This window comes from Delphinapterus leucas, chromosome 8, assembly GCF_059928025.1.
Source record: "Delphinapterus leucas isolate spDelLeu-1000000601 "Yukka" chromosome 8, BTC_Dleu_Yukka2, whole genome shotgun sequence".
Lineage (NCBI taxonomy): Eukaryota > Metazoa > Chordata > Mammalia > Artiodactyla > Monodontidae > Delphinapterus > Delphinapterus leucas.
Genome location: NC_143136.1, coordinates 7,150,741 through 7,171,485, shown reverse-complemented (window position 1 = coordinate 7,171,485; position 20,745 = coordinate 7,150,741). Strand labels below are relative to the sequence as shown.

Here is a 20,745-nt window from a genome sequence, read left to right as displayed (position 1 = left end):
TCCTTCCCGGTTTAGGGATCTTCCCCATTTTACAGATTAGGAAACTGAGGTTTAGGAATGCTGTCTCTCATCTATAGTCACACAGCTACCATGTGGGGAGTTTACTTCTGCTTGTAAACTGACATGAAGAAAAGGGAGGCAGGCTAAGAAAGAAAATATAAAACGGGGAAAAGCAAGCAAAGGAAACAGCAGGTGGGCGGAAGCCTCCCTTTTGCCTTTTCCTTCCTCCGCCCCCGACCCCGCAAGGCCGAGCCTCCAACGTGGCCCGCACGCCTCCTAGCGGCCGCATCTCTGCGGCCGGCACTTCCGGCCTCGGGATGCTATCATCAGCCAGCGCCCTGAGTCGGCGCCGGACATGTGCGTGCGTGTGGCGTAAGACGTCGGATGAGGAGGCGGGCTTTCTGGCTCTGTCCGAAGCCATTTCCGTCAGGAGCCGGAAGTCCGTCCTGGATTGCATCGGGGGAGGCCTGTTCGTGGACCTGAAACCTGGGGCTGCTGCTCCTCCCGCGCCCGCAGGTTGCCTCATGGTGCGGGCCGCGGCAGCCAGCCCCCGTGCGGATTGGCGGCGCTAAGGCGCCGGGGCAGCGCGCGACATGTCGTCGGGCCTCCGCGCCTCCGTCTTCCCCCGCTGGAAGCGCCACATCTCGGAGGAATTGAGGCGCCGGGACCGGCTGCAGAGGCAGGCGTTCGAAGAGATCATCCTGCAGTGTGAGCGGCTGGCGGGCCCCGGGAGCGGGCGGGCGGGCCCAGCCGAGGCATGCGGAGCGCCAGCGGGAACCCGAGGCCGAGCCCCCCGCGCCGCCCGCGCGCCTTGAGGCCGCCCCGGGTACCCAGCGCCTTGGACCCCCAAACGCCTTTTTAGATCTTTTCCTCTTTCACTTTATTCTTGGGTGTGACTGTGCTGGGTTTACCTCCTCAATTGGATATTCTTCACGGGCAGGCACCGTTCATGTCTGTGTTTGTAAATCCCAGCAGCTCACATAATGCTTGTGTTACTTAAATAGGCCGGTTCCAGACACATCCTGTTTCGGGCATCGTGTTGTTACTGACACGGGCACTGACTTTAAGCAGTAACTCGCTCCGTTACCGCCGTCTTCAGAGTGTAGCGAAATGTTTGCCTTTCATTCCTGAAGATCTGTTGTTCTTCCTTCAGTTTGGTGTGCTTTGACTGTTACATATTACACATCTTGAGTCTTAACGTACTTTTTAGTTGGGACATCACAGTCTTTACTGTCGTTGAAAACTTCAGTGTGAAAGAGGTGGCTCACACCCACCCCCGCTGCTGCAATTTGAGTACAAAAATGTTTGTGCCCTTAGATGCCTTCTAAAGAGCATTTCCGTGCCCCTCCGCCCCATTTTACCATAACTGACGACACATTTGGGGGAAGAAACGGGACACTCTTTGGACCTCTGGTTCTGTCTACCCCTTGAAGTAAGCCTGCAAATCTCAAATCATGTTGATGACGCAGTTCATTGTAATAGTGGGTGCCCTTTATTGAATTCTGATTGTGCTAAAGTTATGGTTCCTGAACTTACCTGCACATTAGAATCAGGTGGGGATCTTTTAAAAATTATAAAGCCCAGGCCACATCCCAGACCAACGAAACGCCAGTAGTAGAGGTGGGACACAGGTGTCAGTATTTCTTGGTGATCCCCAAGTAATTCTAAGGTAGAGACAAGCTTGAGAGCTGTCGTAAATATTTGGCATGTGTCGTTTCACTTTATCTTTCTGAAGATTCTGTGAAGCAGGTCCTGTTGCCCTTTATACAAATGAGAAAATTGAGACTGAGAGAGATTAGGTCATTTTTCTGGGGAGGTACAGCAGATTAATGATAGGGCCTGGATTTGGACACAGACTTGATGGCTCCGGACTTTTTTGCACTTTTGCCTTTCTCATTGGGTCCCCCAAGAAACGGCCTTCTTGCTTTCGCTGAGCCCATCCTCTTAACTAAAATGGGGAGAAAAGGGACATGATGAATGTGCCACTCCTGTGCTGATTCCTTACACTCTTAAGAGGCTGGCAGCCCAGTGCTCTTTCAGAAAGCCAGAAGCACAGGAAACTCCTTGCTGAAACGATTCCTCATGGGTTACATAAATTCAGGTCATCGGGTATTTCATCATATGCTTATTGTTTCAAAGCTAATACACTGAAGGTCACATTGGGTTGGAGGTCTGACGACACTCCCCTTACCAGCCTCACTTACCTGAGTCTGGTTTGCTGCATCTATAAAATAGGCGTGAAGCTCGCCTTGCCTGCTTCATAAACACAGTGCTGTGCATATAAGTGCTTTGAAAGCCGTCTACGTAACTGTCTATTAATGGAAGGTGCTTGTAATCACATTGACACAATTGAGTGTTTTTCTGCACTTTGAAAATGGACATCTTGGAGGGGTGGAGGATGTTGGAGGAAAGTCAGAAAGACAGGTCAGTCCTGGAGAGGGAACACGTCTTTAAAACAGCTATAGTGAGTAATGCATGCCCGGGAGCTAGGAGAGGGGGCTGGGGGGGAGCGGGGGCGGGCCAAGAGGGCAAGACAATCTTGGCCTGTTAAAATCTGCAGTTGAGGCAGGGGACTGACATTTGGGAGGTCACTTCTAGATGGTGGAACAGCCTCACTCTTCATTCCTAGCCTCCCAAAGCAGTCAACCAGAGTTTCCCGTTCAGTCCTGCCTCTGAGCCTGAAGAGAAAGATGAAAAGAGGCTCTGGGGACAGCAGGTGGCCTTTGAGTGAGAGGAACTTTTAAGAAGGATCCCTCTTGAATACCTCATGTCTTTGATATCACAGGGCACCTAGCTGTAACATTTTGAAGATCTTATTAGAGCCCTTTGACACTGGTGAACATTCAAGTTTGGAATCACTTCCCTGTTCTCTTGAGCTAATTTATTAAATTAATATTGATGAAGATAGTGTTTCTGTTTCTGCCCAGGATTTCCATTTTTAGATATCAAGAAGTAGGACTCAACTCTTTAAGAGGAAAGATAAGCTATTCTAACAGGAATAGTCACTAGCATAAACCCTCTCCAACTTTTGCTGTGAAGGACCGCTAATCTCAGACGTTTGGGATCTGTGAAAGCCCCCATCAGGTGTGGGTTTTCTGTAAGTTTCCCGTGGTCACTTTCTTGTTCTGCTTTGTGCACGCCCTTCCACTTCTGATCTCACTGGCCCCCTGCATGCATGTCATTTCTTGCCCTGACTTTTCTTTTGAATTTCTGCACTGTGTTCCCTGTCACATTTATTAAGTTCCAAGGACTCATTTTCTTCCTTGAGCTCTCTGCTCCTGTGTTCTCTGGCATGTTAGGATCTTGCACCCAGTTGGACGAGCAGGGAACCTCAGAATAATCTTTGACTTCTTACTAATTGATATCTGTTCATGTCACTGCCTGCTTTTAAAATCTGTTGTTTCGCTATTGCCAGTAAGAAGAGGTCTGAATTTCTCATCCTGCCCTCTCACGTGTTGGTGCAAACTTTTATTTCTAGCCATTTACTGAACAGCTCTCTAGACCTTCTGCTTGGACTGTCTGTTGTCTTCACCTGTGAAACCATCTGAGAAAATGAGTAAAAGTTCACTCTTCCTTTTTATACTTGACCTCCACCCCACCCCCACCCCCATTACACTTTTTTAGCTCCTTGAGGTCAGGGACTCTGGTTTGTATTTGTATCCCTAGTGCCCTGATCTTAGATTAAATATTCCAGGGACTGTCTGACAGTCCAGTGGTTAAGACTTGGCCTTCCATTGCAGGGGGTGTGGGTTTGATCACTGGTCGGGGAGCTGAGATCCCGCATGCCTCGCAGCCAAAAATCCAAAACATAAAACAGAAGCAGTGTTGTAACAGATTCAATAAAGACTTTTAAAAAATGATCCACATTAAAAAAATCTTTTTAAAAAACATTCCAGGGCTTCCCTGGTGGCGCAGTGGTTGGGAGTCCGCCTGCCAATGCAGGGGACGTGGGTTCGTGCCCCGGTCCGGGAAGATCCCACATGCCGCGGAGCTGCTGGGCCCGTGAGCCATGGCCGCTGGGCCTGCACGTCCGGAACCTGTGCTCCGCGGCGGGAGAGGCCACAACAGTGAGAGGCCTGCACACTGCAAAAAAAAACAAAAAAAAGTATCTTCTTTCTAAAAAAATTCCAAATATAATAAGGTAAAGTTTTCCTCTCTTGCTTAGAGATGCATAGCACTTCACTTTTCCATTGTGTTTTGGTATGTTTGTTGCCTCTTTCCCAGGTAGAAACAGGTAGCTGTGGGAGTAGAAAGCATGGGCACGGGGGCGTTTTGGAGTGATTTTTCATAGGTTCCTTTGTCTGGGCTGCCTGTGCTTGGGCCAGGAAGTGTCTAAGGAGCGCATGTGCCTGGAGTTTGGACGATTGCTGTAATCGGTGGTAAAGTACAGTACCTAGTACTTTGATACCTCATAAAAGTGAAACCTGCCCAGTCATCTTCTGGTTATTTCTTTGGTCCAAATCTTTATAAGATGTTAAGTAGTAATAAAGCATACCTGGGTTGTAATAACTTTTTTTTTTCTTTGCTAGATAACAAGTTGCTGGAAAAGTCAGATCTTCATTCAGTGCTGGCCCATAAGCTACAAGCTGAAAAGCATGACATACCAAACAGGCATGAGATAAGGTATTCTGAAACGATCCTGTATTATTTGTGTCTCCTTTTTAATTGAAATTTGTCTCAGTTCAGTTGTCACTTCCCTGATTTTGAAGCAAACCAAGTACTGTGTTTGTGCTCCACTTTTTGTCAGTTCCTTTCAAATAAAAACTTCTGAAGCCAGATAACTAACTAACTAAGTTTTTTTTGAAGGTATGTAGCTGCCCACCTAGAAGGCACATCATCAGTACCATGCGAGCTTGAGAAATCGCTTGAGGCGGGTAACCAGGCCAGTTCCTCCTGTAGCCTGCCAGGGTTCGCTTTTTCTGAATAATCAGACAAGTAAGCATTCTTGAGCAGATTGACGTAGATCTTGTCAGTACAGGATTGACTGGCCTGTAAACATAAGCGCTACAGGTCTCTGTGATCCTTTTTAGTTCAGTGTTGTTTCCATGTATCTCAGTGTGCAGTCAAACCAGTGGGTTGCAGAAAGCTTTTTTTTTTTTTTTTTTTTTAAGGAAGATTAGGCAGAAATCTGCATTTTATAGGAAGGCTAAGTATTGCTTCACTAAATATGTGAGTATGTGTTCATGGTGGGGAGTTTAGTATCTTTACTTGGGTCATTCATGTAAACTATCTCTTTTTGAGGGTCATGGCCCAAAAAAACCTTAAAGCCATACTTCATCCGAGTGGCTTAAATGGAATCATTCTAGAGTCTTACTGTCCTCCTTTTCCATTTGTACATCACGTTTGCATATTAAATTTTGTGGTTTGTATGGGAACAGTACCCATTATTGTTCTAAAATCTACAAGCTTTTTTGCATATCAGCTAACATTTAGCAATTGTAAAAACAAAGCTGATGGTAATTTAGGATTTTAGGAAAAAAACAGAAATGCTGGGTGTAGCTTGTCATTTACTCCTATAGCCATATCTGCTAACTACTTGCCATCTGTGTTTCCTCATCTGGCGAGGTGGTCTCCAGGCAGACCGGAGTAGAAAGAGGAACAGATGGCCCGGCCTAGGTTCCGTTTTTTGCTTAAGAACAATTCAGTAGATCGTGCCTAGCTGTGGCCCTGGGAGGCCTTCTGCAGGATTTAAAATATTAGTTGCTGTGTTCTGATCAACTTTAGGTGTAGAGAATCCATTTCACCCTTTTTCATCTAAATTCAGTCAACTGAAACCTTGAAACATTTTATTTCTATCTGGTTAGCCTCTTGGTGACTATATTCCTGCATCCTTTATCTGTCAGCGAAACTCATTTGCTTGGAAAGGTACAATAAATAAATATACAACATTCTTTTAACTGAGTACCACTGGGGTGGTAATTTAACTGGAAGTCCGTCCTTTCTGCAAACTTGTGTTCAGCCAGGCCTCTTCCTGACTGCCTCGTTTCTATTAATGGTATCCTTATTTTCCACAAGTCAGCTATGATTCCTTTTTCCCTTGGTGTCCTGCCCCTCCCCCTTTGCAGTCACCCAGGCCTGTTGATTCTTTGCCCAAGTGTCCTGTGCATCTGTCCCTTAGTTTGCATTTGTGTGCCACCAGCTTCGTTGCTTCCACTCCTAGACTATGGCAGGGGTCTCGTTCACTGAGTCATTTTGTGACTACAGTGTGGACCAGGCGTTGGGATACAGAGATGAATAAGCCAAGAGTCCTTGTTCACAAGGACCTGAGCCTCGTGGGGGAGAGTAGCTCAGTGAGGTGTGTGCTAGTAGGATACAGGTATTCACAGAAGATGGGGATCTCATTGGCTACTTTCTCTCTTTTGGGCTCTCAAGTCCTGCCCATCGCATTCTAATTAATCTTAAAACACACTGTGCTTAAAAAGCTTTATCTCATCAATTATCTGACTCCTCTCTTAAGTGTTTTAATCCCTTTGCTTACTGAATAAATCAAAGTGAGACTCATCCCTGAGAAAGAGTTGATTCCAGCAGTTTTCTAAGTATGGCCGCTAGACCGCAGCTTCAGAGACTTGTTAGAAATGCAGAATGCTGGGCCTCACCCCAGAGCTCCTGTTTCAGAAACTCTAGGGGTGGCGCCCAGTAGTCTTGTTTTAAGAACCTTTAGGTGATTCTGATGACCTCTAACATATAAAAACCACTGCCTTAGTGGCTACTCAGTCCTTGTGAAGTATCCGAGACACCCGGGGGAGCATGTTAGAAATGCAGATTATTGACCCTTTTCTACATCGACCTGATGAATCGTTCTGGGACGGGGCCCAAGAATCTGTTAAAACCTACTCTCTAGGTGATTCTTTTTTTTTCTGCCTAGTGAAGCACTGTTATTGGGCTTTTGTAAGAAGTTTGACTTTTATTGTGAATAAAATTGGAAGTGGTAAAAGGCTTTGAGCAGAGGAATGAGTGCCCTGTATCCTTGCGTTTTCTCAGGATTCTCTTCAGCTTCTTAGAGGAACAGACTAGTTTTATGTTTTGCATATTTCACATTGCTTTGCATTGAAATAAGGGGATTTGATAAAAATTATTTCTTTTCCTTCTAATCCCCATATGCAGTCAATCACCCAGGCCTGTTGCTTCTTCTGCCTAATTTAGGGTGGTTTCTTATAAGGTATGTGCCGCTTTCTAGTCTCTTGGCTTCTAGTTCATGGGCCAAGATTGGGGAAGCACTATGTTGCCTCAAAGAATGCAATATTAGTGTATCTTAGAACATGTAAGAAAAATGCTTTTAGAGATGGAGGGTAGATTTAGGAGGGAGCATCATTCTGCCGCCTTTTCCCTCTTTATTTCTTATCGGTCATTGGGAAGAGATAGTGCCCCCGCCCCCGCTTCAGATGGTGGCATCCTAGTTTGCCAGCCATCTTCCTTTTCTCCATCTGTGTGCTTTCCCTGGGGAGTGGTTTTAGCTACTCACTGTAGTCTGATAATTTACACCTGTAACTCCAGCCAAGACCCCTCTCCTGAATTACAGATCCACAGTTCTGTTCACCTGCTGTTATTTCTGAGATAGTATGCAAACTTTCCCAACTTCCATTGACTCTCGAGGTGGCCTGAGCTCCGTCCATGGCTTTAGATACATCTGTTTGCTGACAGCTTCTATATGTCAGCCTCCAGCTTGGACCTCTTTACTTGAAGTTCAGACTCTTAACAATATGCAATTTCCACTTGACATGCCCACTTGGATGTCCACGGTGAACTCACTCTTCAGGCCTCCCCCAACCTCTTGCTCCAGTCCTTCTGCCTCAGTAGGTGACGCCTACCTTTAATAGCCACTCAGGGCAAAAGCCTTGGAGTTGTCCTCGACTCCTGTCTTTCTCTCATTCCCCACAACCAATTCAAAGGCAAGTCCTGCAGTCTCTCCAGAGTGGATCTAGCTAGGATCTGACCACGTCTCACCGCCTCTGCTGCCGTCACCTTGTCCCGATCTGCACTTTCTGAGTCTGGAATATGTAATAGCTTGCTAACTGGTCTCGCTGTTTCTGCCCTTAACCTCTGCAGTGTGCTCTCCACCCAGCAACTGTAGCGATCCTTTCAAAACGTAAGTCGTTCCTCTGCTCAAAACCCTTGGCGGCTTCCAGTCATGCATAGGAAAAGCCACAGTCCTCAGGGGCCTGCGAGGCTCTGCGTGGCCTCCCCAATCCTCCCTGCACCCCCTGCCCCGGGCGCTGCGGTCACACTTGCCCCCAGCCTCTCCAACACTTGCTGTTCCCTCCACTTACAGGGCCCCGCCCCCAGGTCCGCATGGCTTGTTCCTCACTCTTTCCAGTCTTCAGTCAAGTGTCACCTCTCGGGATGCCTTTGACTACCGCACGTGGAACAGGAACCCTGTCGCTCTGTCCCCTTCTTTACACTGCTTAGTTTTTCTCCACAGCATATCTGACCACCTGACTCCATCCATCTACTCATTTGTTGTCTACCTACTCTTAGCCAATTGTACAGCTTCCTGTTCCCTGCCTTCTCCCCGCTAGGCACCAAAACAGTGCCTAGCACAGAGCCGGTACTCAGATACTTGTCGGGTGAGTGGACCTCGTTGTCTCCTCCCCGTTTACCTGAACTTTATTCTGGAATCCATCCTTTATTCCTGACGCAGCTGGTGGTGTGGGTTGTGGCTGGTTGGTTTTACCCTGTGTCTCATATCTCCTACTTTCTACTTTAGGTTTGTAGTGACTTATAACTCTATTGGCCTGGAGAACTGAACTGCTTTCTTGGCTATATTGTCATGTACAGGTTTGAAATTCTAAAGTTATTGTTCCAGTGCCTGATTGAAGGGCTCTGGGGTCTGATTTTTTTTTTTCTCTTGTTTGCACGTTCTCTTCATCTGCCTGGTTGGGGCATTTAGTCCTGGACATGATGGTGCATGGAATGATAGTCAGCTGCAAGAAATGGCCCAGCTGAGGATTAAACACCAAGAAGAACTGACTGAATTACACAAGAAACGTGGGGAGGTAAAGATAGCTCCTCTTCTCGTCTGTCTTGGGGGTCGGGGGGTGGGGCAGGCACTCCCACTGGAATTTGCAGCCATCCTGGCTACATACGGCATCACCAGCTCTATCTGTGGGAATGAAACAACAGAAAAGATGTGAGACCTCTGTCAGCAGGTGGGCAAGCCATTGAGATAACAACCAGGTTGTCATGCTCCAAGATGGCATGAAAGGTACGAGTGGAGAAACATAAAAAGAAAGAAGCTTACTCCTTGATTGACTGAAAGTCTTAACTAATACCTTCATAAAGCGTGAAACCTGCAATTTCAGAAAAATTCATTAGGAAGAATCAAGTCCTGGGCTGTGTTTACACTGGGTGGTGGTCTAATGGCAAGTTATGAAAAAGTGCAACTTACCATTACTTCAGCTGAATTGATTATCAGCTGAAGAGTCGGGAAAGGTAGCTGGGGTGGAGGGGTAGCCGGGTGTTCTCAGCAGGAACCTGGCGGTCACCTGGAGCGTTGCTCGTCTATCCAAGGCTGCCTTCAACAGGGAAAGCGCACACTGCACCCCCGCGCAGCCCCCCGCTGGCCCTTCTCCTCTCGGCCACCCAGCTCGTTTCTTCTTGGTGCCTTGGCCCCACCGCACAGGCACCTGTTTTTTCTTTAAAGTAAACCGCAATTATGAGTTTCCAGCTGAGGTCCTAAAATCTCTTGTTTATGAAAGTGTTCTTCTTTACCCCCAGTTAGCTCAGTTGGTGATTGACCTGAATAACCAAATGCAGCAGAAGGACAAGGAGATGCAGATGAATGAAGCCAAGTGAGTAGCGAGCACGCCTCCTCCGGGACTGGTCGTGGGATCTCACCGCCTGTTTTACTGTACTCTTGTGAGCGGGGCCAGTGGTGATCGGTGGCAAACAGTAGCCACGCTGGGCTCAGCACAAGTTTCGTTTCTGTGCATACATAGTCTGGGGTCCTTTTCTACCCTCTGAGGATGGAAAAGGCAAGAAGAGTGCCCTGTGTCCTCCAGGGCCCCAGCACACCCCTGAGAAGTCAGCTTCGCTCTTGGAAGTGTCCCTGAGGCATTCACAATTCTCCCCATGGCCATTGCCTGGGGGAGCGGGTGTCTTCTGTGGTGGGGATGGGACCAAGATAGCCCAGTGCCCGGCCATTGGGAACGGGGATGAGTTTGTGGGCAGGGTTGTTCTTGATCTGGGAGAAGCCTACCGGTCAAGATAAACAGGGACTCCAAATCCTAGGATCTTTGAGCTGGAGGGGAGCCTGGGTTTCATCTGTGCCTTTTCCCTTACTCCACAGAGAGGGCTCTCTAGAGGCTTAGAAAGGTGGGGAGCCTGCTCAGGCATTCACACTCAGTGAGTGGTAGAGCTGATGGAATGCACAAGATACCCAGCCTCCTTTTAATCTCCCATTACTACACTATTTCAGCATCAAAAGCTCCCTCTTCCTTCCCATCCTGCTTTTCTAAAAGATACTTTAACTAGTCATTCATAGTCTGGATGAATTTTACCCTAGGTGTTTCCTCTCCATTAATGGGATTGTCCTGTAAACCCCTGGGGCTGGGCTTGGCCAAGTGAGGTGCCTGCTGTGATGGCTGAGGTCATTGTTGGTGCCCAAGCTCACACAGCTCTTGTGCAGTATCCCTCTCCCGTCGTGTTTTCAGAATTGCAGAATGCTTGCAGACCATCTCTGATCTCGAGACCGAGTGCCTGGAACTACGCACTAAGCTTCAGGACCTTGAAAGAGCCAACCAGACCCTGAAGGATGAATATGATGCCCTGCAGATCACTTTCACTGCCCTGGAGGAGAAACTGAGGAAGACTACTGAGGAGAACCAGGAGCTGGTCACCAGATGGATGGCTGAGAAAGCCCAGGAAGCTAATCGCTTAAATGCGGAGAATGAGAAGGATTCGAGGTGGGAGATGAGTCGGCAGTCAGTGATTTCCATCGTTTAATGAAGTCGAACCTAGTTCTTAGAAAAGAAGGAAACCAACCTGGCAGCTCTGACCACAGGGTGGGGGCACCAGGAAGCACTAACAAAATTAGAAATAGTGGTGGTGGGTGTGAAAGAGATTTGCATTTATAAGAACACTTTTACAGCTGAGCAAAGGATTACCTCCCAAAAGGGCTTTGGCCCGTTGCTATTTTTGCCAGCAAATTCCTTCCGTGTTTCAAGAAGAAAAGCTAGTTCTTGAACAGTGTAAATTAAACCAGAGTTAGAAAAAGCTTATAATCCGCCCCCCCCCGCCCCATTTTGTAAAACTATTCCAACCCATAGCAAAAACTCTGATCTGGCTAGTGTACAAGAAGACCGTGAGCCAGCCTCACTAGTAATGAGTTCAAAAGATTAGAACATTTTATTTTAAATCCCCACATCAGTAGTTTAGAATTTGAAAAGATTGTTGTAGTTTATCTAAAAGAATAAATACATGGAATAGGAAAGAGCCTTAAAGAATAACAAAGAGCCCTAATCCTACCAAATAATATATGCAAAAAGATTTCGAAATCTGTGTAAAAACGGAAACCAAAAGGTAGAAGCAAAAAATGTTACTCTCTGCTGTTTGTTTTATGAAAAATTCCTAAATAGGAGTATTGGAGGACTTTCTAAACATTAAAAGTAATGGTAGCTTTTCCAGTAAGCAGCCTGAGGTGACCTCTAAAAATGGTTCGCTATTCAGTTGACCCAGAAAACCCCACAAAGTCATGCAAGTCAAGAGGTTCAAATCTTCATGTTCACTTTAAGAACACTTGTGAAACTGCCCAGGCCATTAAGGATATGCATATCCGAAAAGCCACCAAGTATCTGAAGGATGTCACTTTAAAGAAGCAGTGTGTGCCGTTCCGTCGTTACAGTGATGGAGTTGGTAGGTGTGCCCAGGCCAAACAGTGGGGCTGGGCACAGGGTTGGTGGCCCAAAAAGAGTGTTGAATTTCTACTGCACATGCTCAAAAATGCAGAGTAATGCTGAATTTAAGGGCTTAGATGTAGATTCTCTGGTCACTGAGCACATCCAGGTGAACAAAGCCCACAAGGTGCCGCACAGGACTTACAGAGCTCATGGTCGGATCAACCCATACATGAGCTCTCCCTGCCACACTGAGATGATCCTTACTGAAAAAGAACAGATTGTTCCTAAACCAGAAGAGGAGGTTGCCCAGAATAAACAGATATACCTGAAGAAACAAAAACTTATGGCCCGGGAATAAATGCTGCAAAAAATAAATGCAAATAAAAGTAAAAAAAAACACCCCCCCCCAAAAAAAAGTAATGGTAATAAAGAACAGACTGTATAAAAATTGTAGGTTTCTTAACATCGAAGAACACTATAAAACAAGCAAATAGGCTATGCTATTATAAAATATGTATCCTTAGTATAGAGTCAGTAAGGAACAGGTGAGCATTCAGACAGAGGGATGTAAAGCATAGATAGTTCATAAAAGAAGTGGACGAGCTCAGTGAATCTGGTAAAAAGGATTGTTGGGAGGAAGGTGGGACAGGCCCCTCACATTGCCGATGTGAAGGCTGTTTCTCTAACCCCTCGAGGGCCCTGGGGATGGCAGGCACCTGAAAATGGTTCCCACTTGTTGGCCTTTATCCTGAGTGATGAGGTTCGTTCACAAGTACGATTTTGTGATAGTCCATTATTCACAGTAGTGAGAAATTAGAAGCGGTATATCCCTTGGTGGGGGGAAGAAATTGTGATATTTTCATACAGTGGGATTTTGCAAAGTCTTTTCAAAATATATATACGTCTTAAGTTTGTATTAAGAAAACGTGAGCTGTCCTTATATTCTTTCTGTCTCATGTTTAAGTAAAATTGCGCGGCTTATATGTGGAACTCTTGGGCAGCTTAGGGGTGGTAAGGACACCGGGGCTCCGTGGAAGTTGTTAGGCTTCGGGCTGAGAGCCTGCCTGAGGGAGAAGTGGGCAGGCGTGTGGTTCTGCAGAGGGAGAGCCCTTGATCATCGCCGTGGACAAGAACAACCCGAACTTTCTAGTGAAAATGGGGAGTGAGGCACGTTACATACCTGCCCTTGTTCTGTCCTTTGGAATGTTTTCCTAGGAATATACCATTGCACGTATAACCATCTGATTGCACGTGTGGGACCTGGGGATTCTTTTCGTTACTTGACTCAACTAGTTCCTCCTCCTTAGAAGCCTTCCCCCTTCCTGCCTATTTCCCAGATTAGATGTCCTTCCTCTCCTAGCAGCTTTTGTTTACCTGGGTCATAGTGGAGCGCTGTTTTTTGAAATAGCTGCTTGTGTTCCGCCTCCCTTGCAAGGCTGGGGTGTGTCCCCACAGGCAGGCACGGTGGGTGCGGTGTAAGAAGCTGTCAGCATTAAAGAAGGACATTTCTGCTGTTGTAATGAAGCCTGGGCTGCGGGTGTTTTTTTCTCCCCGTGACTCCAGCTCTGTCCTTTACCCACTCCTTGCAGACAGGTGCCTTTCCTTTAGAGGAGTGTTACACACCCTGCACCAGGATTCTGCTTTCCCCTCAAAGACAGTTTATAGGTCATCTATTCCAGCTAAGAAAAATTTGTTAACCTGTAATTTTTGTCACTTGTCCTGTAAAACTGACTCTTCATCTTCAAGGTATAAGATTAAGAGTGTAAGGCACTTTTTCAAGCTAGAGCCTCATCCCATCCCAGATTCTGATGTGCCACCTACAGGACTTTGCCCTATTTTGAGAATTATCACTATGGTAGAAACTTTTTTAAAAACTTAGAAAAGTTGTTTTTTAATTTAGAAAAATTTTTAAAAATTCCAGCAGAACTCTTGACCTGAGCTCAGTAGCAGTGCTAGAGTTCTGGGTTGGGGGTCCTCCACAGCGAGGGCAAAAATGACAGATAGAGGTGAGCTTGCCATGGAAAAGAGAGGGAGGCCAAGGTTTAAAGTTTAGGAAGCTCCTGAATTGAGGACTTGGGAAGGAAAGACAAAAATGATTCTGAGAGGGGAGAGAGTGGAAGCGACTGGTGACGACATTAAAATTCTGCTGCAGCCAGGACTTGTGTGTCCAGCCCTAGTAAACTGAAGCCTTGTACATTTTGATGACTCAAGAATCTCACTATACCTCAGTTTCCTCGTCTATAAAATGGGAATCATAGTACTTAACCTCAAAAAGTTTGTTATAAGTGTTAAATGAGTCAAATTCTGTAAAATAATAAAACCATGCTAGGTACAAGTAAATTTTTATTATTATTCATGCTCTTGATATGTTAGTGTGAGACTGTTTACTTCAGAAAACTAAGTCTCGACCATGACTAACCCTGGATAAACCTGATGCATGTTTCTGTCCTGAGAGGCCCTGGGTCCCCACAGGCAGGCTTCTCCCTTGCTGGTTCACTGCTCTCTCTAATCCCTCCTAGGGCTTTGCTCTGAAATCCATTATAATAGGATCCTTGCTGAAGTTACAGTTGTGGATTTGGGACTTTGGGTATCTTTGTCCAGGGTAGTTGTTACTTTAAGTGCATTGAATATTCAAATGTGTTACTAAATAGTTTTTTGAGAGCCAAAACCCCATGCTTTCTTTAAGTAGACATAAATAATGGGCTTTTTTTTTTTTTTTTTTTTAAATAGGAGGCGGCAAGCCCGGCTGCAGAAGGAGCTCGCAGAAGCAGCAAAGGAACCTCTCCCAGCTGAGCAGTGAGTAGAGATGTACAAATCGAAACTATGCTCGTAGTAATTTGATTTGCTGTTTTGAAATAGTCTTATAATATTCTGTTTCTATAAAACCATTTTACAAAATGTAGAAGGAAAACGAAAAGACTTAGGGCAGCAAATAAAAAACACCCATTACCTTCCAGAAAGTTGTTTCAGTTTATATTCATTAGCTGTGAGTGTGAATTCTGACTTCCTCCACCCTTAACCAGTGACAGCCTCGCTGTTTTCCTGTTGAGACCGACCTGTTTTCTGCCTCTGGTTGGAGCTGTTGCAGTGTGATGCTGGGCTGGGGTTCTGTCTCTTGCTCTCTTCTTGGTTTGTGGCTTCAAGTGGAGCTTGGGCAAACCTTTGAAGCCTAAGTAAAAACTGGGATTTCCTGGAACAAAAGCAACTGAGTCAATATGGAGTTTTTCCTAATCTGGAATTGGGTGGAGGGTCTTCCCTGAGATTTGAAGCTTTGTTTTCAGAGCAGTGGGTATTTTAGTGACTAAATTCCCTTTGCTCTGGTTCAGGATGTGGGGTCTTCTCCCTCTTTGAAATAGATTCTGGAATATAGTATTAGAGTTATGATCTTCTATTTTTTTAAATGTTGCTTGCTTCCTTGTAAATGGAGGGGAGTGATTTAAATTCACTCAGGAGTCATCTGCCAGACAAAGGTCTTGATTTATAAGAAAACAAATCTCATACCAAGCCTTTGCTTTAGATGTAGCATATGTGCATAATTTCTATACTCTTCACATGTAGAAAATGAATCTCAGGTGTATTTGCCCAAAGCTACAAAGTAGCTAAATAGTTGACCTGGAAATGAGATTTGGTTCCTTAAAAATAACGGCTTATAAAAGCATCATTTGCCTGCCTCTTATTGGCCAGCATAAACAGGTGACTAGGTGTAGAAAGGTCCAGCATCCTGCCCCATATCACAAAGGAAAAGGCAGAGACCGGGTGGAAACTTAAGGGTGTCTGACTGTAAAGGCATGTTCTTAATCTCTGTTCTTTCCTACAAGTAGAGTTTCTAGGTGAAAGGACATTAACACCTTTGAAAGGTTTTGATAACGCGTTACCACATGCTGGTATTTTCTCGTGGTCCTGGGCCTTTGCACTGTTCCAAGTACCTTTATACCTATACAACTCTATCTTAAACAAACCATTTACATAGGCTCAGCTCAGGTTTGTTACTCTTGCCATGTCTGCTGTTCTGTTGTTACCCTTGTGCGGACACAAGTGACCCGCAGACCACAACTGAGAAGAGAAGAAAGCCCAGCCTGTTCTCTGTCTTCAGGCCCGCCTTTGTTCTCCTCTAATCCTGGCCAAGACTGGGTTCAGTTACACGGGACCCTAGAATCAATAGCCAAGGAAAATAAATTTACTTGAACTTGGTTTAACTTGCTTGGTAACAAGTTCTGAAGTATATATTTACATAATCCAGATAATTAATCATGGAAAAATCTCTCGAGTTCTTATGAATCCAAACATTTGGTAATAAAGTCTTGGGTTATTAGATTTTATTATTTTGCTTCTCCGTGAAGATCGCAACTCGGTAGGACGTCATTAAGACCAAAATAATTACTTGCCTTCCCCGCAGCCAGGAAAACGGGGAGGAAGGGGAATTCCAGAGGAGCTTTGCATCCGGTGGGATAAACACCAGCAAAGGAGCATGGTCCTGTGACTTGATTATCTCATGTGTAATATAATGGACTCTCTAAAATGTCAGAAACAGCAAATACCCAGAGCTATGCTTGAACATAAGCCTCAAATACCCAGAGTCAAAAATGAACTGTGTTTAGATCTTGCTTTCCTGTCTTTTACTATTACACTAATATTTAGAACTGGGTTGTTTAGGTACCCGTTGACTTCATTGCCCTTTTAGCAGTCCGTTTCCTTATTGACTTGGATCTTCTCCCTATCCTGGCATTTTCTTGTACACCATAGCTGCCCCCTAGCTATCCTCTATGTTATTCAGCCCGTCTCACGGGAACTGTTTCTTAGTGCTGCAGTCCAGTTGGCATGCGGGAGCCCTTGAGCTACAAACCAGACTTCTGATGAGAAAAATCTACCTTAGTGCTGGTTATGTGAATATAGGCTTAATAAGCCATTATGTCATTGCTTTCCAAGTGGGAGCTGTGTTTAGACGTAAAAAGAGCAAAAGCTCACTTGTAAAATTGTTTTCAGTTGGAATTCTGGATTTGACTTGAACAGATTGTTTCTTCGCTGTTGCTCAGATGGCAGCTCCTTTTTCTCCAGAGAAGCCTTGACTGCCTCTGTCACAGCCAGGTCACATAGCCCGTGTGTGATTAGGAAGTGGTGTTGGTGTCGGCCTTTGCAGAGCAAAGCTCTGTTCAGCAGCATCAAAGACTCAGCCTCTTGCCCTTCTTTCCAGGGATGATGACATTGAAGTCCTTGTGGATGAAACCTCCGATCACGCTGAGGAGGCCTCTCCGGTGCGGGCCGTCAGCAGAGCAGCCGCGTGAGTAGACGGGCTGTGCCAGGGGCGGAGCAGCCCGGCAGCATGCTTGTGGGCGGGGCCAGGGAACGGTGTGGCGCCCCCAGCTGGAACGTGCAGCCCCGCTCACTCAGCCATGGGGCTCGCGGGCTCCAGGGTGTCTCCGTCTTTCTCGGGTCACCTCTGCTTAACAGGAGGCTAGCCGTCCCTTAGTGCCGCCACCAGCTGTGAAGAGAAGCAGAAAAAGTGTAGTGGCTTTCTGAAAGATGGACCTTGTTAGGCAGGGTGATTGTTTAGATCATACTGCTTAATTCTTACTAGGGCTCCAGGAGTTCTTTTCTTTTCTTTTTTTAATTTGCCAAAACAGGATGAAAAGAACGGGATTGGTCATTAACCACTAGAAGTTGTTGTTAGGTCGCTTAGACAGTTCATCGTCTAAAGCATTATTTCCAGGGAAGTTAATGTAGTGCTAGGGAACCGTATTTCTTTTGAAACTTCAAGGCTGGGTTTTCCCTCCTACCTTCCCAATGCTTTCTGGTGGTTCAGTACTGTGAGGGGTTCTCAGCTGGGGTTTGGGAGCTCATTGGGAAACACGCTCCCAGGTACTTTTGTGGACTGTTTTTGATTGATTATTTGGGCAAAATGTTTCTAAGGTTTAAACCTATCCTCCCCTCCTCTTTAGTAAGCGACTCTCGCAGCCTGCTGGAGGCCTTCTGGATTCTATCACTAATATCTTTGGGTAGGTTAGAAAACCTTCACCTTTCCTTGTTAATATGTGTATAAATATACCTGAGTACATGTACATGATTTGTTGTCGTTTTTTAAATGTGCGCCAGAATTTCCGTGCAGAGTATACAGATGCCTTAATTTCAGCTTTTCATTTAGCTTCTTCCTTTTTTCCTCAACTTCCTTTTTCTTAATCTCGCTGCGTGCTGATCTCTGGCCTTACCCTCTAGTCTGTCCGAGTCTCCCCTTTTGGGACATCACTCTTCTGATGCTGCCAGGTGAAAATATTATCCTCTCTTAGCCCAGCATGCAAGCGTGGGTCGTTGATAATTATGCTGATCACTGCTTCACTACACCAATCATCACGTGTACATGCGCTAATAACCTGGACGCTTTGCATGCTCCTAGGAATGCTGTCAGCCCTCGGAGACGGGCGGATAGGCTGAGCTGTGTACAGGAACCAAGGCCGGGTCGCTCTTTCTTTGGCGTGTGTTCAGCTCCACCTTGACCACAAGTGTACGCTGAGGATGATTGTAACCAGGCATAGGAATCACCTTAACATAGTTTTATGAAAGTACCAACGAGCTCCCTCTGAGCTAGCGGTTACATTAAGTTGAGAACACTTGTAGCTGTTTATTGACGGGGGCAGCAGTTGTTCGGGACTGCTTTTCAGTGTTGAGTTTTGGAGTCCGTGGGTTAGCGAAAAGGAGAGCACAGGTAAGTGCTGACTGTCTTTCCAGTTGTCACTGAGTGAGGTTGCTTCTGATTTGGGGAATCGTTCTGTGGTTTGGAGGGTCTAGAAGGGGAAAGAAGCTATTGATAAAAGATGTCTTTGAATCCCTTCTGAGAGTTTGGTGGACAGTAAGCCTGTGCCATCCTGATGTTTTCCTTTATGTTACTTCTTAGGAGGCGCTCTGTGTCTTCCTTTCCAGTTCCCCAGGATAACGTGGATACTCATCCTGGCTCTAGTAAAGAAGTGAGGGTGCCAACGACCGCAATGTGTGTCTTCGTAAGTATGATTTATCCCCACAGCCCACCAAGCTTCATAAAGAAACAGAGCCTGACAAAGGACCCTTTCTCCTGCTGCAGCTAAGCTTTCTATTATTGTTTTGTTCATATGGAACTTTCTATCAGACAACCTGTTGGCTGTCTGATAGAAAGGATTGATTATATTTTGATAAGCAAAGCAAAGCAAAGTTGCTTTGATAAGGTAAGTAAAATTAGTGTATTTTGCCGCTCTTCAGAGAACAGAATTTATTTGCAGCCACCCTCTGTAATGTAGGACTGGCTGAGAGGATGTGTAGCGTGAGGGGGTGGGACAAGGGGAGAGCTAATTTAGGATGGTGAGGAATTAGAGAATAATTCATGCAGTTGTTGTCACCAGTTGGCTCCAATTTAGAGTTTCTAGTCAGTGTTCTGTTTTGGAAGGTCAGTAGGGCAGCTGTTGGCTTCACAAATTATACTCAGGTCCATGTGACTTCTGACCATTAGGAGCACATAGTTGGAAGCCGGAGAAACTCCTGGGCAGAAGCCACTGTGATACCATGGCTGTCAGCTGGAGTGTGGAGCTGGGTCCTAGTACTAAAGGATAATCCGGATCCTGGCTGGGGTAATTGAGCGGACATGCAACCGGCCTGGGGAATTGTAGAGTCCCTGGCTCAGGGCTAGGAAATGGGGTGGGGGGTGGAAGAATAGAGCAAAGCCCAAATAGTTGGGTTAACTCTTGTGTTGCGAGGGTTGAGTTGGAGGAGCTGACGTTCGGGGAGAGAAAGGCTTGCTGTAAAAATGGGATGGGGCTTCCCTGGTGGCGCAGTGGTTGAGAGTCCGCCTGCCGATGCAGGGGACGCGGGTTCGTGCCCTGGTCCGGGAAGATCCCACGTGCCGCGGAGCGGCTGGGCCTGTGCGCCATGGCCTCTGAGCCTGCGCGTCCAGAGCCTGTGCTCCGCAGCAGGAGAGGCCACAACAGTGAGAGGCCCGCGTACCGCAAAAAAGAAAAAAACAATGGGATGGAGTTTATATGGGGGGAGCTTTCAGTTCCGGGCATAAAGAGGAACTTTAATAGTTATTTCCATACAGTGAACTGGCTGAGCGATTAGCCACCTTGGTCGTTGTAAAGAGAGTCCTGCTGTGGGTGAGGAGTTGGACGGGGGACCATTAAGGCCCCTTCCCACTCGGCTCCTGTGATTCTCTAACAGGCCTGGGCACCTCGGAGGTCGATGATGATTGGTAAAAGGTCTGATTGCACCTGACGTCACATTGCCTTCCCTGCCCTCAACTCCCAGCAGCCCATTTTTTCCCTCCTGTCACATCTAAGTCGTGTGTATGGGGCAATGGAGCAGCTGATAATCGGGGATTCTGTCAGTGTGTGTCTCTGAGAGTGAGCAGTGCACAGCTGACAAGCGTCCAACAGAACCGGCCACACAGGAGATTGATGAGAGGCAGCCATGGTTGTGATGGTGCGTGATCTCAAGTTTTCAATCTGAGACCTCCGAAGTAGAAAGGTATCATTACAAAGAAAACGGAATTGTATGGAGGTAAAGAGTTTGATCCCCTGTCAGACAGCTTTTCAGCCCCGGGACACGAGAGGGTGGAGAGAAAGCAGATCAAGCAAAATAATAAGAAATCATGTTTCTGTTCCAGTCAGTTCATGAGTCACGTTCTCGATACTTCAGGCACCTTTTTCAGTCCCAAGCAAATGTGAAGATCAGATTTTGTATTCCCAAAATGACCTTTTAGGCAAGTGGTTGATGACAGGTTTAAGGATCTAGTATTTATCATTCATGTATTGCAGGGTCCCCCGCCCCTGGCTTTTGATTATGGAAATTTTCAAATATAAGCAGAAGTAGAGAGTAAAAGAACTTCCCGGACATCCTCCTGTCGGGCGGCTTCAGTCAGTCACGTTTGCCAATCTTATCTGCCCCCCACCCCACG

At 46.2% G+C, this 20,745-nt stretch overlaps 1 protein-coding gene and 1 non-coding gene across 3 annotated transcripts in view; both read left to right on the top strand.

Moving 5' to 3' along the window:
* Nucleotides 1-410: 410 nt before the first annotated feature.
* ATG16L1 (autophagy related 16 like 1) overlaps nucleotides 411-20,745 on the top strand; it is a 46,789-nt gene continuing 26,454 nt past the window's right edge. Inside the window, exons 1-9 of one of the 2 annotated variants that reach the window (XM_022567992.3) lie at nucleotides 411-708; nucleotides 4,530-4,623; nucleotides 8,888-8,993; nucleotides 9,715-9,788; nucleotides 10,650-10,901; nucleotides 14,565-14,630; nucleotides 17,026-17,112; nucleotides 17,771-17,827; nucleotides 18,721-18,823. In XM_022567992.3, the coding sequence (XP_022423700.1) occupies nucleotides 594-708; nucleotides 4,530-4,623; nucleotides 8,888-8,993; nucleotides 9,715-9,788; nucleotides 10,650-10,901; nucleotides 14,565-14,630; nucleotides 17,026-17,112; nucleotides 17,771-17,827; nucleotides 18,721-18,823 (954 nt within the window). In that variant the 5' untranslated portion in view covers nucleotides 411-593. The remainder of the gene's footprint in view (nucleotides 709-4,529; nucleotides 4,624-8,887; nucleotides 8,994-9,714; nucleotides 9,789-10,649; nucleotides 10,902-14,564; nucleotides 14,631-17,025; nucleotides 17,113-17,770; nucleotides 17,828-18,720; nucleotides 18,824-20,745) is intronic. The other variant, XM_022567993.3, reaches the window with a different exon arrangement.
* LOC115802147 (small Cajal body-specific RNA 6) lies at nucleotides 20,026-20,301 on the top strand. The gene has a single exon (XR_004022547.2).